This window comes from Mycena indigotica, assembly GCF_014461135.1.
Source record: "Mycena indigotica strain 171206Taipei chromosome Unknown Mind.scaff0004, whole genome shotgun sequence".
NCBI classification, from domain to species: Eukaryota; Fungi; Basidiomycota; class Agaricomycetes; order Agaricales; family Mycenaceae; genus Mycena; species Mycena indigotica.
In genome coordinates this window covers 2,423,269-2,438,481 of record NW_023503003.1, presented here as the reverse complement: position 1 = coordinate 2,438,481, position 15,213 = coordinate 2,423,269, and the positions used below count along the sequence as shown (strand labels likewise).

Below are 15,213 nucleotides of genomic sequence, written 5' to 3'. Positions count from 1 at the left end.
GGTCACGTTATCGTACAACAACCGGAAATAAAGATATGCGAAAAAAAAAACTAAAAAAAAACTTAAATGCTAATCTGATGGTGATTCATCTCCGTCTTCCGGCGTCCTAAGAAACCGATTCGATATCCTCAGGGTCGATGGTACTCGCACGAGCGAAACACGCTGGGTAAGGCGAGTTTGGTTCCAGTCCTCGGCAGCTTCCGGATTTTCCAGGGCCGTATAGAACTTCTCATGTGACGACGTGTGAGCGCCCTCGCTAGCGGCAAGCGGGATTTGCTCGTGGACAGAAGTGGTGCTACTCTGTGAAGAGTTGTCTCTCCGCATTGAAGTGTCCAGCAAACTGGCATCTTCAGAAAAGTCGAGAGCAGAATGAAATGAGTCAGCAGTCGAGTCTGGTCGATGCGACGACGACGACCGCTTTCTGAACGAGCCAGAGTCGCGAGGAGACCCAGAAGAGTCTGGAAATGTGACAATTGTTCGTGGAATATGATCGTCTCCGCGGCTTTGCAGTGTCGCAGTCGCAGCTTGTAAAGCGATCTTTTTCGCCTCACTCCAATCATGACTTTCCGCGTCAATGTCGGTGGACAGGACCTCGCGGTGACAAGAGAGTTTAGCCATTTCCAGCCGCATTTGGGTAATTCGCCTAGCCATCGTCTGAACGGCAGACACTAAACGCTCGCGAGTTGCGCGCTGGAACGGGGTAAGAGTTGCTACATTGCGAACAAAACGCAAGTCGGAGTCAAGCTGGGATTGGACCGTCGATATCTTCGAGTCAAGATCGAGAATCTTGGACTGGATGAAATGTGTTCTCGATGGTAGTGGAGTTGGCATTGATGGTGGCAATTCCTCTGCCGAATCTCCACTTTTCCGATGATGTACTGCTGCGAGTTCGGCCTTGACTTGGTCAAATGTGGCTTTGAATTGAGCGGCTCCCTCGATCTCAGGCGCCGTTGGAGCCTCTAAATCCAAATCGCCAAAGTTGATCATTGTCGCTCGGCGTTGCTTTTCCGTTGAACGCTTGACAGGGGACGTCTCGCCAGACAACATGCTCATGAGCTCGATTGACTCTTTATGGGCCCACTTATGAGTACGATGAGCGGTTGTCTGGGCATGCTGTAGGTCGTGGAGATGTGAGGTAGCGGCAGCAACCCCGGTCAATTGTACTACTTGATCAGACATTCCTGTCGGGCGCATACGAAGGCCAGCAGTTCGAAAAGCACTAGCGTAGTTGATCACCGCTATCCAGTGGTTCATTTGATCCTCGTTGTCAGCTTGGAAAAGCGACTGTCTTCCATTCAACATGACCAATCGGAAAACGAAAGGGTGCTAAAAGTTGCTTCAGTAGCGAAAACCAAGGCCACGATGTATTATACCTTCTTATAGGATTTATCGTAAACCGCCACAACATCGTTCAAAGATAGCCGTTCTTCTTTGGGAGGCAATGGGTTCGAGAGCACAGGAATCTCGTCTTCTGGCGAGGTCAAGTGCGAAGCAATCGAGGCCGCCAAAGTATGGTCTCGGAAAAGGTGTAGTTGTGGACCGGTGATGATTGCGGAGCATGGTCTCCATTTCCGATTGGCTGACTTCTTTCCGCCCTCCAGCAAATCGTCTTTGCGGTTCAAGACGCCAATCTTGCTTATTGAGGTTGTGATGATGCCGCCAGGCTGTGAACTGAATTCTGCGAAACCAGACAAAGGCGTCACTGAGCCGCCTGGACTACTGACACCAAAGGTAGACATTCGGGAATTGACTATAGGTGCGGGTGTTTCGATCAGTGGAGGGTTTATGAACGCGAGTTGGAGTTGTGACTCGTCCCATGGCCCACCGGAGCCATGAAAGTCAAACGGATTTTCGCGAGGGACGAGAGAGTCTACGTTGACGCGTAAAGGTCCCAGTAGATTCTGGAAGACAGATGAGCAGGACAAGCGGAGATAGGAGTTTGCATACATTTGCGATTAGATAGTAGGGGTCTACTCTATTTGTCTTGCCCAGGAGGGAGCCTGTGCTGCTCGTGGAGGCAGAGAGGGGATTACCAAGCGAAAGAGAGCGAATGGGGGTAACAGGTTCTGCCCGTTGTCCGTCGACATCAAGTGGATCTTCAACGAAAATGAACGGCGTCACGACAATATTGTCGTAGAAACACTAGAACTCATTCAGTATTCTGCTAGGAAAGGAACGGGTTCAACACACATCCAACACCTCCGAAGGCACTCCGGGAAGTCTCGTATTTTTAATATAATCGGCCTTGGTCATTTTGCGTTTATTAGATTTATTGAACGCGTCGGTATGAAGCATTATTAAGCTGAACGCCAGGATATAAGGATGGTCTGTTCAGGAATGTTTTTAGTAAGCAGGTCAAAATTGCCAAACGGAGCTTACCATCGGAAATGAAAAGATTAGGATTGCATTCCACATATCGTCCAGCAAATGATTCCATTACGCGGTCAATTTGCTGCGTTTCTCGAGGCAGGCCAACATGCATAAGCAGCTTGCGAAGAGCAACGTCGAGGGGATTGTCGGTGAAGTCAAAGTTGCCGATGTAAGTGCGCAAGGCGCGAGTATGAAACGGATCGGCGCTGGAGGCCAAGACACCAGCTACTTCTGACTTGCTCACAGCAAGTAAAAGTCGCTTCAGATAGATCTCCGGCGATTCGTGTTGAATCTCGGGTTTGGGTATCACTGAAGGGGACTTGACCAAAGAAGGCCGAGGAGAGTTGGCAGCACTAAGGGATGGTGAATTTAGAGGAGAATCATGGATGCGATTTGGTGGCTGAGCCTGAGGGAGTGAAGGCGATGTGGAGGTTGACGGCGACGAAAACAAATTCATCGAAAGCCTATATAACAACGGAGGGTTGGTTTGGGCCCTAGGTCTGCGTGAAGGAGTGGTAGGTCGTTGGGGAGACGGTGGTGGTTTATCGACCAATGGCGAAGGCGGTAATGGTGGTGGCGGAGTTGGGGGCCGGAGAGTTGGACTTCGTGTTGCAGAGTCTGCTGTCGCTGGTCGCCGTGTTTGGCGACGAGAGCGTGTGGATGGTGACTTTTCACCTGATTCGGCTGCAGCTCGTTCCGAATAACTGCGAGAAAGAGCTCGGGTATGACGAGAGCCAGATGAGGTTGTGGTTAGGTCGTCAATCGTGAATGGAGTTAACGGGAGCATGGAGGGCAGGGATGGTAGTGGAACCACTTCTTTGGGTGGAGTCGGGACTGGTAAATCCGTCGCTGTTGACTTCCTTCGGGACCAAAACGAAGCGCGTCGGGCCAGAGAAACTCTAGGTTGTAATGGCTCTTCAACCTCCTTCTGCTTTCCCTTGGCATCTGAGCCTAGCGAAATTCCTCTCGCCCGTCTGTTTGCATCATCAGAGTAGGATATTTCGACTGGTGGAGATGGTTCATAAGCTGAAGTTGCACGAAGCTTTAATGAGCTTTTGGCGCGTCTTGGTGTGCGAACCTCCTGGCGAGGCTCGTGTGAAGCGAACACAATGCTGTTTATGTCTGACGTTGAGGACGATGCCGAAGGGTGGTTTCGAATGGCATGAGCAAGTCCAAGACCGAGACCGCCGTGGGCAAGCGCAGCTGGAGCCGAGGCCTTTGGTGTTGAGAATATCGGATTGCCCTGTTCTTCTTCGTCGGTTGGTGGAGTTGGGGGAAGCTCTTTTTCAACACGGAGAGTTTGTTGGTGCTGTTGAGAGCGCTTCTTCCACAATGGCAGTGGGAGCGAGAACACGGTATGCGTAACTTGGGTCGTCGTTGTCTGGGATACCAAGACGGTCGGAGAGGATTCGTGGTAGGGTGGGGGTGGCGTCGACTCGCTGTGTGAATTTCCAAGCGAGAAACGACCCATAAACTTTGTAGCAGTCGCTCTCCAAGTTGTCCCTGACCGGGTGCAATCCAATCGCGTGATGGCATATGGACTTTTTACAAAGCATGCTAACGAGAAAAAAAAAAACAAGTCTATTCATCTATCCAGCCTTGCGTCGGTCCTTTACAATTTGTTTCCTCTTGGCCTCCAGTGTTGTACGCTGGATTTATTGAGTCAGTAAAACAAAGACCACCAACAAAGACTAATGGTTACCTCGGCTGATTTTTTGTTTTGACTGTACTTCATCTTCTCGTACAGTTTCTTCTGCTTATTACTCATCATCATCTTGTTCATGTCTTGCTCTGAGTCGACACCATCATCCTTCGCGGTGGCCTTGGATTTCTTGTGCGATTTCCGGACTTCCTTCTCGAAATCACCGTAATCAACTCCAGCCACCTCTGCTGCCAATTCAGCAGCCCGTCTAGATGTCTCATCCGTGGCATTGGCAGCAGCAAGAAGCGCCGACTTCTCGTCAGTGGTCACTTGCTGCTCGTCTACCTCGATTTCTTCTTCATCCTCGCTTTCCGATTCCTCCACGCCGTCGCCAGCAAGTTCTGAAGTAGGATCATAAGCCCCTTCATGCTCGCCAAACGGACTAAGATGTGCTGGAAGTGTCTTTCCTTGGCCATATGGCTCTTCGAGTAAAATTTTGCCAGCATTGATGCAATCGACAACCCATTGCGGTTGCACATATTTCCGCCGGGACCTGCGTGATCGCTCTTCTGGTGTCTCGTCTTCCGAAGGTACGAGTGGTCGGTCGATGATAACATGAGTGATGGACTCATCCATTTCGTCGAACGGGGACCCGCTTCCGGAGGTTGATGGCCAGCCTATCCGTCCACCGAATGCCCGAACAATAAATTCGAATATTGGTCTTGATGTTTCTCGAGACAAGAAGAACGTATATGGTGAAAATAAGGAGGTCGTCAGTGATTGAGGTAACGCTTGTAAGGCCTTGAGCGTTGTGAGGGACGGGGCAGATTGAGGATCTGATTTTGATTGTTGGGCAACGAACTCCTCGTCAACCTCCATGGAATTCTCCTCTGAATCCCTCTCTTCAGCATGAGGGGTCGGGTCCGTGACATTTTTTATCGCTTGTCGAACATCTTTACCAGTGATTTTACGACCCTCCACCTCCACAGTCTTGGGTTTCGCTGAAGGATCGACTACAGGTTTTGAGGAGCTCTGGAGAGAGAAGGCGCCGACACCAGCTGCTCCTTCATCCTTCTTGACATCAAGTGGTGGTGGGTAGACCAAACCTGAGTCAGTGTATAGTTTGAAGAAGACAAAGCCGAGCAATGTTTGGTACAGTTCCAAGAAGGTCAGCATTACGCGAACATCCACATCTACTGGAACCTATTGCGTCAGTTCGTTAGTTTGGGGCTTCACAGAATAATATAAGACGAACATGCTGGGTGAATTGATAGGGCACTAGCCAGGTAACAGTTTGGTCCATTATTTCGGCCTGGTAGTATACGCCTTTTATTGAAAGGAAAACCTTGCGCAATGCGCGAGAGTGCATGACGAAGAGTTGCCATTCCGCCGCCAACCTCGAACAGTTCTCTGTGAGTGACGTAGGCATTTGGATGCTTGAAGGCAGCGAAGCAAAGAGGAAGACCATACAAAGGGCGTCGTCGATGTCTCTGACCGCATCAATGAACGTTGGATAACTGTGCTTAGTGAGTGAGTGGACAACAAATTAAGCTCGACCACTTACCGCTCTTTGATTATATGGTCGAGACGGTAAACAGGCTTGTTCTGTTCCAGATTCTTTGCATCGCTCCACTCTCCTCGTCCAAGTGCTCTGGATATTTTCTTCGCGAACGCCTTATGCTCTCGCAACTTTTTCAAGACAGGCTCGTGAGCTAGATATGCGATGTCCTTTGCGTAGTAGAATGATGTGGGTGCCGATGATCCTTTGTTTGCACGTTTGCGACTTCGCGGTTCACGAGGGAAGATACCTAGAGCATCGGTCAGAAATTGGTCAAGTAACCAACTGAAATATCGACCTTTGAGAATGCAAAGTCGCCGGAAGTCTGCAAGAGAGCACTGTAGCTTCTTGATAGCGGCAGTCCGTGTAACATAGGCTTTTGCAGCACCAGCTTTGCCCTTTTGTCGGAGACGACCCATCACAGGCTGAGATAAATTTCGAGTGTGACAACGGGCGCGAGTCACGGTCATCTTGTTCGCGCTCGTCCATGAGGTTTGCAGGTATAATCTTAAGTATAGAACCTTTCCTCAACTTCCCACAGTCAATACGTCCACGTCCCGAAATCTGAGCTTGACGAGGCTCAACTGCGTCAACTTGAAGAACACGAAATCTCCCAGGGCCCCTTGTCTGTGCTGCAACAAGCTGTCCGAAACCATGCTCAGGTCCTGATCTCGTTACGAAACGACAAGAAACTGCTGGCAAGGGTTAAGGCATTCGATCGACATAGTAACATGGTGCGAGTGGTAGCTCTGTCCATTAGCAGAACGCTGATTTGATTCTATTCGTGCAGGTTCTTGAAAATGTAAAAGAGGTGTGTCTCTTGCCTTATCTAAGCCATACCTCTCACGATCCATCTAGATGTGGACGGAGATTCCGAAGGGAAAGAACAAAAAGCCTGTGAATAAGGACCGTTTTATCAGTAAAATGTTCCTGCGGTGCGTTTTCTTGTCGTTCTACTGAGCCACGTTGATTTATTCTTAGCGGGGACTCGGTGATTCTAAGTGAGTAGACATCTCACGTCTGCAAAGCGGTCAACTACTGACGACGACAAACTAGTTTTGCGCAATCAAGCTTGATATGTTTTCTGTGCCATATATAAATGTGCTAGCGACAACACCTTGATTCTCTCTGTAACTTTGTTCTACTCGCCTTCCATCTCCTTCAACACCTCGAATATGGTGCCTAAAGCAACCCACATGAAGCTTTGTGAGCCGAATTCCCCGTTCTCTTGTTCAGCTACTGCGAGCTTGAATGCCAGCCATGCTCGCAACAGCGAATCTTCCCACTCAAATAATTCGGCATCTCCCAGGATTTCCTCCTTGACCCCGCGTACCTTGTGCTACTCTTAGCCGTTGTGAAGAAGGACCTGTCCAACGGCCCACTCACCAAAAAGTCGGTCTTTTCACGCAACGACGCCATTAAATCGGCGCGCTTGCGCGGTTGAGATGTCTTGGCAATGATTGTACCAACCACAGCTTCTACTTCGGAGAGCAGTGCTGCTTTTGCATGAGAAAGAGTGTGATTGATGCAGAGACCTTGGAGCTCAGACGAATATTGCTTGAAAATTTCTGCGATGTGCAGTGTCCAGTCCCCTGGGTATTCGTCCACAGAAATGAAGTCGGAAACTCGATCTTCGATTATTCGAACCAGTGGGTTGTTTTCAACAGTCATGCTATCCAGCGTCTCCGCTAGATCGGCAACGTCCGGGGCCTGCATTTTACCCTCCTTGATTAACTGCCTATCGAAGCTAGACATTTGCGGTCGTATGTCGGTCAGCTTGATATCTCTGAAAAGCTTTCCGATGGCACGTTGACTAGGGTAATGGTCCTTCGAGTTGGCGGTAATCTCTGGGGCATGCCAGTCTGGCATCGATTTGGAAGGTGGTTTGGGAATCAAATCTATGGGTACAGGCTAAAAATGGGTGCTTCAACTTAATGATGTCAGATAATAATGTTGTGGTACCATTCCGGTTTTCGGGTAATCAACTGCTGTTGAATGCAGATTGGCGAGGTTCAAGCAGTCCGGGTGGAAGATGCCCTCCTCAGTTTGATCGGCGATGAGTAACCAGTTTGTCGCGACGATTCCCAGAGCGTCACTATTGATATAGTCGATCACAAAATCCGCAACATCGTCCATCGTGCTGATTCCGTCAACGAGTTTCTTTTCCGCTGGCGCGTATTCTGCAGCCTTGTAAAGTTTTCGCGGTCGGAACTCTGGGAGTTTTGACAAAGGGATGATGTTGAAGGTATCACCATCGCAATCACGAAAGAAAGTGTTAGCTGGAAGCGTGCTGATGGATAAAAACGACTTACCCACCTCCCAGACATGACGCCAATGGCCTATCGCCTGGCTCAATTGGTCAGTTGGCTCGGGTAACTGCGCACGAGACATACCTAAAACAGAGAAAACAACGGTATTCGGAAGTGGCTCGTGGTCAAAGGGAGACCCCGGAGGTGGTTTGCCAATAGCTTTGACCACCTGAACATCCCCAGGGTGGATGGTAGGCGATCGGGAGATGATAATATTGCCTTGGATGTACTCAAGTTTGTTGCTCTCAAGAGCACGAGTGCAGACGAATACTTCGCCTTGTTTGAGATACTTGTGAACGTCTGCAACGCCGACAACTGTTACTGCGTGTGGAATCGGAATGCGGGCCTTTGTCTTCAATAGGCGCAGTATATGATGCTTTGCGAACTCGAGCATTTTTTGATAAAAGTTGAGCCCCTTGAGGGAGTGGACCTCGAGTTGAAGTAGACTGTTCAATATAGACGGTATCCTAGATTTGAATGGGACAGAATGTAGCAATCGATGGCTTCAACGCACTTGAACGAGGCACCGAGTCCGTGAATCTCCAGTATTTCTGCAAATTTTTTGAGTGAAGTTGTCGATTCTTCGGCATTCTTCACGGCTTTGTCTTGATATTTCTGCCCAATCATGAGGATCAAAAAATTTGTGGAGGCATTTTGTGTAATACCTTGAAAACCTTGTAGTCGACACCCAAACCTTCCATAATCATGATCAATGGGCGATTCAAGTAGTAGACACCAGGCCTATCGAAGGCTCTGGCAATTTCCACGACCCGGGTGTGTGGTGCGCTGAATTTAATCATGGAAGGCCGCAAACACACAACATGCCCTTTGAGCTTGTAGTCCACCGAGAGCATTCCTATTTTTCTGTAATTAAGACGGACCAGAGCTTTTGCAAACGCTCTAGCTTACCCTTGCAGCCTTGGAAACGTACTTGATAGGCCCGCGGAATAAATTTTGTTTTTCTTTTCCGCCGCGTAGCGGAAAGTTGGGTCCAAATATCCTTCGCCAGTTCCAGGCTCATGGTTCCCACACCATCAGTGAAATGGTATTTGCCAGAAGCTGTCGATATATCGTCCAGGTGAATGATTTTCTTCGACTTCCACTGTCGTGGAAGCTGTAGAGGTGAATGCCTGGGAGATGCGAGCGGCATAACGGGCGGGGCAGCGCATTAAATTTGGATCAAATGGAAGATTATCAAATCGGCCAAGTCCTCGAATGATACTTTGCGCAGTCACCACAGTCCCGTCTCGTTGAAAAGGTCGAACAAACCTGGTGTGAGGCAATGAACAACCAAATCAGAAGGGACCAAGATACTAACCAGACAGCATGCTCCTTCAGAGCAGACTGAGAGTAAGCGAGAAAGTCGAAGCTTCTACTCGCGACTTGCAGTCCTTTCTTCAAGAATGCACCGACCCGCCGATGGGTGAATGCGACGCAGTCCAACTCGCGATCGAATCGATACTGCATTTTCCCTTCGTCGCTGAAGCTATGGAGTGACTTGAGTTAAATTATTAGATCCAAATTTAAGGGGAGTACCTGACTCGAAGGAACGATTCGTGGTATTTGACGTCGAAGCTTCGGATGACGCGGTTGGATACCTCGGGCTGAGAGATTATTATCTAGTGCTAGACGGTGAATCAGCTACTCACAAAAGGACCGTCCAGCAAGATGCTGGTGGGAGTAACGTAGACATGCAACGACTCAAATGTGCTATTGTCCGGGGGACGTATCGCTTGGGCTATCATCTTTAAATATTTAGCGTGCTCCTTGAAAAAGAAATCTTCCACTGTTAGCACTCCCGAATCATAAAAGGTCCAGTAGCGAGCTTTATTCCCGAAATGACGTAAAAACTCTGCAGTATGAGTTCGTCCACGTGTAGTCATTAGAGTCTTGACGAGAGGGATGAGACGCAAAAAGCTCCAGAGTATCGAGATTGGAGTTGCGCCAGAGAGCTTCGAGCTGGAATGCGACAGACCATCGTAGCCGTGCTATTTCTCGGGTCAGCTGACGCATGGCTGTAGGAGCAAATAGTCCGCGTCGCTCGATGCGGATTTCGACGTTGTCTACATTGTGGATATTAGCAGTTTCGGTGAGATGCCTGAAAGAGGCAAGATCTTGTGCAGTCTTGCAGACAAGGCGGAGATGGAGTGAGGTAAATGCAGCAACTCGCTCGTGGTCGTTAATATCAAGATGTGACAGGCGGCGGCGGCGAGCACGGGGGTCGTTCTTGCTTCCCGCTTCAACCGATTCGAAGGTTGGAGGGTCAGACAGGCCGAGGAAGATAACAGGGAGAGCTCCCGCAGAAAATTCGAAATACGTTGAGACATGGATTATCTTGGAGAACCGAATCGCCACAAATTGGAACTCAGCTCCCCGATTGATCTCAAGTCGAAACTCTCGCCGTTCCTCGTTTATCTGTCGGTTATTAGTTTGACAAAGTGCATATGACTCGTCACGAACCCGAAGGGAACCGACGATTTCAGCTTCCCACTCAACAGAGAAAACAGCGTCGCGACAGTACCAACCAAATTGGCACATATTCACACTGTGGTATTATTAGAAGTGGTCATCAAACATGTTGTGCAGAAGCTTACGATACACTTTCTGACTGGAATATGGCAGTAGCCTGCTCCTTCTGTGCTGACACAGCAGGATCAGTGTAAGGAAAGCGCAACACACGGTCGACGATCTCTGGTCGTGGTTTTGACCGCGATTCCGAGAAACGAAGCCGACCCCCTGCAATGTAGATGGCTTTGCTCGGCGGGGAGTCGGACCGATCTCCGTATTCTTGGAGGAATAAATTAGCGACCTCACGGCGGAGAGTCAGAGACCCTCGGCCAGCGTGAGGACGACCACGGTGTTGTTTATCCTTGAAAAGATAGACAACGAAGTTAACAGGCCCCAGAACATTAGAGAATGAAGCAAAGGGTGGGCGGTGTAAGATGGAGGCGAGTTCCGTTTCTAGCTGTGCTTTCTTCACAGATAGTCTGATGCCGTGGATGTAGACCTCCACAGCGGGCTCGGATTCGGTCATGGCTAAGGAATAGTCGAGTTGAGGTGCGAAGAGGTATGGTAGAGGAGAAGATCGACTCAGCGTCTAGATTGCCAAATACAGGTTCATCAATTATAGGTCTAAGGCGCTAAAGCCTCTGGCTGGGCAAAATTCTCTTGAGCTCTCGCCTCCCCATACTAAGCATGCTTTCCACTGCGTCCTGTCGAATTTGAGCATTATTCACTTGACAATTTTATTATTTGGGACGCAACCAGATCCTCCAAGTGACGGTATTTCTCAAAGAATTCTTCTCGAATCCACGCTACAGTCTCATTCCGCGTTGAATGGTCTTGAATCACTCCAGAAAAACAGCTTTAGATGACTTCACGTCGACCACTGTAATTACCTCGAGTCTAGAAGATTTAGTTCGCAGAATGTCAACGGAGTAGACTATGCTGACGGAACGGATAGCGTGCCGGTAAAGGTCAAGGATCTGTTGCTTGAGAATCCAGTGCCGAAGGGGGAGGACGCCTGAGAGCCGCGTCATCGCTGCATGGAGTGAAGGAAAAGAAAAGACAAGCGGCGACACGTGAACGCGACACTTGGCCGTGACTACCACCACAATGGCCCTCAGCGCAAGCGACGAGGCTGAAGCAAAGCCTTCTACCCCCACTTTACCCTCCCCTTCTATTCCCGCCACCTCTTCTCAATCTCCGACATGCCGACCAATTCTCGTATATACACGTTCCCAGTTGCTCCATCTCCAAGCCTCTCCTCTTGTAAAACCGCCAACCTCTATGCCGGAACTCAAGCATTGGTTTGGGTATGTGTCCACCCAGCCCAAGTACATCGGCAGAATAATACTTGTAGTGACCATGAACCTAGCCAAAACAAAAAGGACTCTGAGCCGTCAACTCCGAACGGCACCAGAGAGCGACGGTGAGAGCAATCTTGAGGCTGTCATAACTACCGTTCAAACAATTTTACAGATTCAGGAGAGACGCTGAAGATGGTGGTGGGCAGTCGTCAAAACCAATCTCCAGAGGGTCTAATGTCCTTGTCTGTCTAGAAGCATCATCGCGACCCTCATTTCGCTCTACCCTTTCACAACCATCACAAATGGGCAACTTCAAGCACCAGTCTTTACGCGACCGGGAGCGGGATAGAGACGCTGACAAGGAGCGCGAACGAGACCTTCGGGATAAGGAAGGGCAAGAAAGGCTTAGAAATGCAAGTCGATCTTTTGCTAACAACACTGCTATCTCGAACTCAACATCACTCAATACCAGCTTTCCGACAAGTATGACCGTGACAGGCTGGCTGCACCTGGCGGACGAAACAAAGAGAGAGATATTGCTCCTCATCTCAGCGTTGAAGCCGCTACTCGTGGTTCCACTCAATTGACAACCGCTCCACGCAGGGGAGAACGAGAACCTCGCGAAGGCACAAAGAAGAAGGTAGGGGAAAGTAATGAGGATTGGCGAAGAGGTAAGTTCTTCTTGTTCGCGTTTGGACTTATCTCTGAACTGCTTTCCAAGTCGGCAATAGTCGTAAGTAATGGATGAGATGACGGCTATGAATCTTGACCACTTGTAGGAGCTAATCGGGATGACGGTGAAACAGGTCGACCTCGAGCCCGCGACGGTTCTCGTTCCAGGAGAGACCATTCTTCCAGCCGACGCGAGCGTGACCGGGATGATGACAAGGAAGACCATCGCAGGACACGTGACGACCGACGAAGAGACGAGCATCGTCGAGAGCGTGATCGAGATGCAGACAAAGAGGAAGAAGTGGACGATCCTCGAAGGTGGAGGGATGATGGGAAACGTGATGAGCGGATGGCGGCTCGCCGTGCCGCTGATCGCCATGACAAAGCATCACAGGAGAATGGCGACAATCCAGCAGACCGACGCTGGACAGTCGTCGAAGAACGTGAAGCCCGAACGAAGCGAAATCACCGTGATCGTCGAGCAGGTGGCGCGGATGAAGCCAAAGACAAAGAGCGGGAGAAAGACAAAGAGCCCGCTTGGATGGACACTTATATTCCCGAATCATCTGGCTCGACTGGTATCCTTGGCGGAAAAGCCCCCAACGGTGAACTTGATGGCATCCAAGCATGGAAGAAAGGAATAAAAGAGAAAGAAAAGGCAGCGGCCAGCGCCCCGACACCCAAGAAGCAATCGGCAGAGCCAGTCGAGAAGCCCATGGATGAAATTCAACTTTTCCGTATGATGATGAAGCGAGAGGAAGAGAAAAAACTTGCAGAAGGCTCTTCACCTGACCCAAGCGCCGCTCCCAAAGAGGTTGTAGCACCTCCTCCCGGAATACCCAACAAACCATCTCAATGTTTGTATTTTCTCTCTCTCTCTCTCTCTCTCTCTGATAGTTAGCGAAAGTTTCTAATCCTATCTTATCAGCACAACTCGCAAAACCACCCGATGGTGTTGCTGGACCGTCTGCATCACCATCAATAACTTTACCTCCCGCACATGACCCGAATTCCCTATTATCTATCTTGGGAAAGGCTGAGCAAGTTACACGAACCTCACCGCTTATCAACCCGAGTCCCAATGTTGATTTGGCTGCTGACCCACCCCCTGCATCGTCACGATTCTTCCCCAACCCCATCAATTCCCAAAACTCTACGATACCCAACTCACCTGCTACCGACCCACCACAGTTTAATCCTCCAGCAGGCTCCCGCGTTTTAGCGTTTGGGACAAGGTCTGCAGGGAAGCCGGCGAACTTCAATGGCTTAGCTCAGCCGGAGCCTACTTCTTCGGCTCTGGCCAGTGCCTCCATATTGTCCAACGAGCTATCACTCAACCAGCCTTCTGTCAAAACGGGGCCACACCGGAGTGGATTCTCGCCGTTCGATGACCCGACTGGGTCCAGCGAACCTCTTCGACGAACGAGCTATGGCCTAGTTGCCGAGCCATTTTCTGAGTCAGTCTATGACTCCGCGGGCGGTTATCCTTTCGGGCAAAGGCAGTCGCTTCGCGAAATACTTCGACAGTAAGAACAGGGAGCCGCCAGTCACCCAGAGCCCAGTTGGATTTACCTCTCCATCACCAAATCAGAGTCAGAGAGATGTCAATGTTGGTTATAATCCGATGGAGCATCGGGTCATGGACGGTTTACTTTCGAAGCTAAACAGCTCAGCTCAGGCTAGTCTTTTGTGCGTCTTGGCAGCTCCTGCTGACGTGATCTCCTAGATCCAACGACCGAATATCCTGAACTCGGCGCCATCTCCCGGTTTTAGTCAGCAAGCACAACAGCACAACTTGCAAATGCTTCAGCAGCAACAGCAAATGCAGATGAATAGCCGGTTAGATTCGCTATACGATAGCCGTGTAGAGTTTGTGCCTGATGGTATGGTTCCCGGATTACGGTCTGCGCCACCGCCTCGCAGTCGGGACAACGGCATGTATTCTGATTCCCTCGAGGATACCCTGCACTTTAGTCAACCTCGTCTACAACCACAACCACAGCCACATCGACTTGACCCAATGTATAACCCCGTTTACGGGGGACGAAATACGGGAATTCCCATCCAACCTCAATACCGAGGCGCGCCATCACCCATATCGCAGCAAAGGTTACCTCCTGGCCTGGCTAATCTCGGCGGTCGGCCGCCACTCGAGAGCTCTCAGTTCATGGGAATGCCCCCGCAACAACAGTTCGCCAACAATTTCGCTGTCAACAGTTATGGCCAGCCGCAGATGCGACCAGTACCGCCTCAACATCAGCTCGCCAATCTTGGGCATGGGAATCCAGCTTTGTTGGGTCTTGGCGGCATACGTGGTGGTGGAGGGTTTGGCGGGCAGCAAGGACAGCAAATCCAACACGCACTACGCGAGCAACAATTACTTGTTCAACAACGCCAGCAGCAACAACAACAGCTCCCTCCTCATATGCTCAATCACCACCTCCAACCACACCAGCCAGCCCAGGGCAATGGCCAACCGGACCTCATGGCGTTACTCATGGCAGGACATCGCGACTAGAGTTGTAGGTCCCAGCATTCTTCGTGTTCGTTTCTTCTGTCGTGTCAGCAAATTCATTTGGCCTTTTTTTTTCTTGTGATATAAAATGTGAATGATGAGCGCGTCATAGAGTCGCCAGGCACTCTTGTGGATCAGTTTCGAACCATAAGGATAATGAGGTTGCTCTAGGCTACTACGTCAGTACTGGGTAATGGAATTCCGAGGGGGGATTTTGCTGCTGAAAGTACAATACTTACTCGGACGAGGAGTTTGTTGGGATAAGATGAGCGGGAAGAGGCTTAGATTGCGATGTGATGAGAAAGTACTTTAGTTTACGTGGGTAAGAGTCTTCGATG

General features: G+C 49.9%; 4 protein-coding genes across 4 annotated transcripts; 2 read left to right on the top strand and 2 right to left on the bottom strand.

The window, feature by feature from the left end:
* Window positions 1–69: 69 nt before the first annotated feature.
* On the bottom strand, window positions 70–5,989 carry MIND_00459000 (Sec7 domain protein; the record flags this gene model as incomplete). The annotated part of the gene is made up of 10 exons (XM_037361401.1): window positions 70–1,326; window positions 1,374–1,901; window positions 1,948–2,142; window positions 2,191–2,327; window positions 2,380–3,927; window positions 3,987–4,019; window positions 4,057–5,215; window positions 5,268–5,529; window positions 5,577–5,820; window positions 5,869–5,989. The coding sequence occupies 10 exons, from the start codon at window positions 5,987–5,989 to the stop codon at window positions 70–72; spliced, it is 5,484 nt and encodes a 1,827-aa protein (XP_037221693.1).
* Window positions 5,990–6,030: 41 nt separating this feature from the next.
* Window positions 6,031–6,646, top strand: MIND_00458900 (Small nuclear ribonucleoprotein Sm D2; the record flags this gene model as incomplete). The annotated part of the gene is made up of 6 exons (XM_037361400.1): window positions 6,031–6,062; window positions 6,112–6,304; window positions 6,361–6,381; window positions 6,429–6,505; window positions 6,552–6,571; window positions 6,627–6,646. Exons 1-6 carry the CDS (start codon window positions 6,058–6,060, stop codon window positions 6,644–6,646), a joined length of 336 nt encoding a protein of 111 aa, XP_037221692.1. The 5' UTR covers window positions 6,031–6,057.
* A 65-nt stretch (window positions 6,647–6,711) lies between these two features.
* On the bottom strand, window positions 6,712–10,913 carry MIND_00458800 (RNA-dependent RNA polymerase; the record flags this gene model as incomplete). The annotated part of the gene is made up of 12 exons (XM_037361399.1): window positions 6,712–6,903; window positions 6,957–7,481; window positions 7,533–8,346; window positions 8,394–8,494; window positions 8,545–8,735; window positions 8,789–9,009; window positions 9,198–9,365; window positions 9,416–9,483; window positions 9,529–9,731; window positions 9,775–10,294; window positions 10,340–10,424; window positions 10,474–10,913. The coding sequence occupies 12 exons, from the start codon at window positions 10,911–10,913 to the stop codon at window positions 6,712–6,714; spliced, it is 3,528 nt and encodes a 1,175-aa protein (XP_037221691.1).
* A 581-nt stretch (window positions 10,914–11,494) lies between these two features.
* Window positions 11,495–14,878, top strand: MIND_00458700 (uncharacterized protein; the record flags this gene model as incomplete). Its single annotated transcript, XM_037361398.1, has 10 exons — window positions 11,495–11,694; window positions 11,742–11,810; window positions 11,861–11,886; window positions 11,941–12,101; window positions 12,161–12,359; window positions 12,410–12,421; window positions 12,468–13,217; window positions 13,268–13,817; window positions 13,864–14,038; window positions 14,087–14,878. The coding sequence occupies 10 exons, from the start codon at window positions 11,495–11,497 to the stop codon at window positions 14,876–14,878; spliced, it is 2,934 nt and encodes a 977-aa protein (XP_037221690.1).
* Window positions 14,879–15,213: the final 335 nt, after the last annotated feature.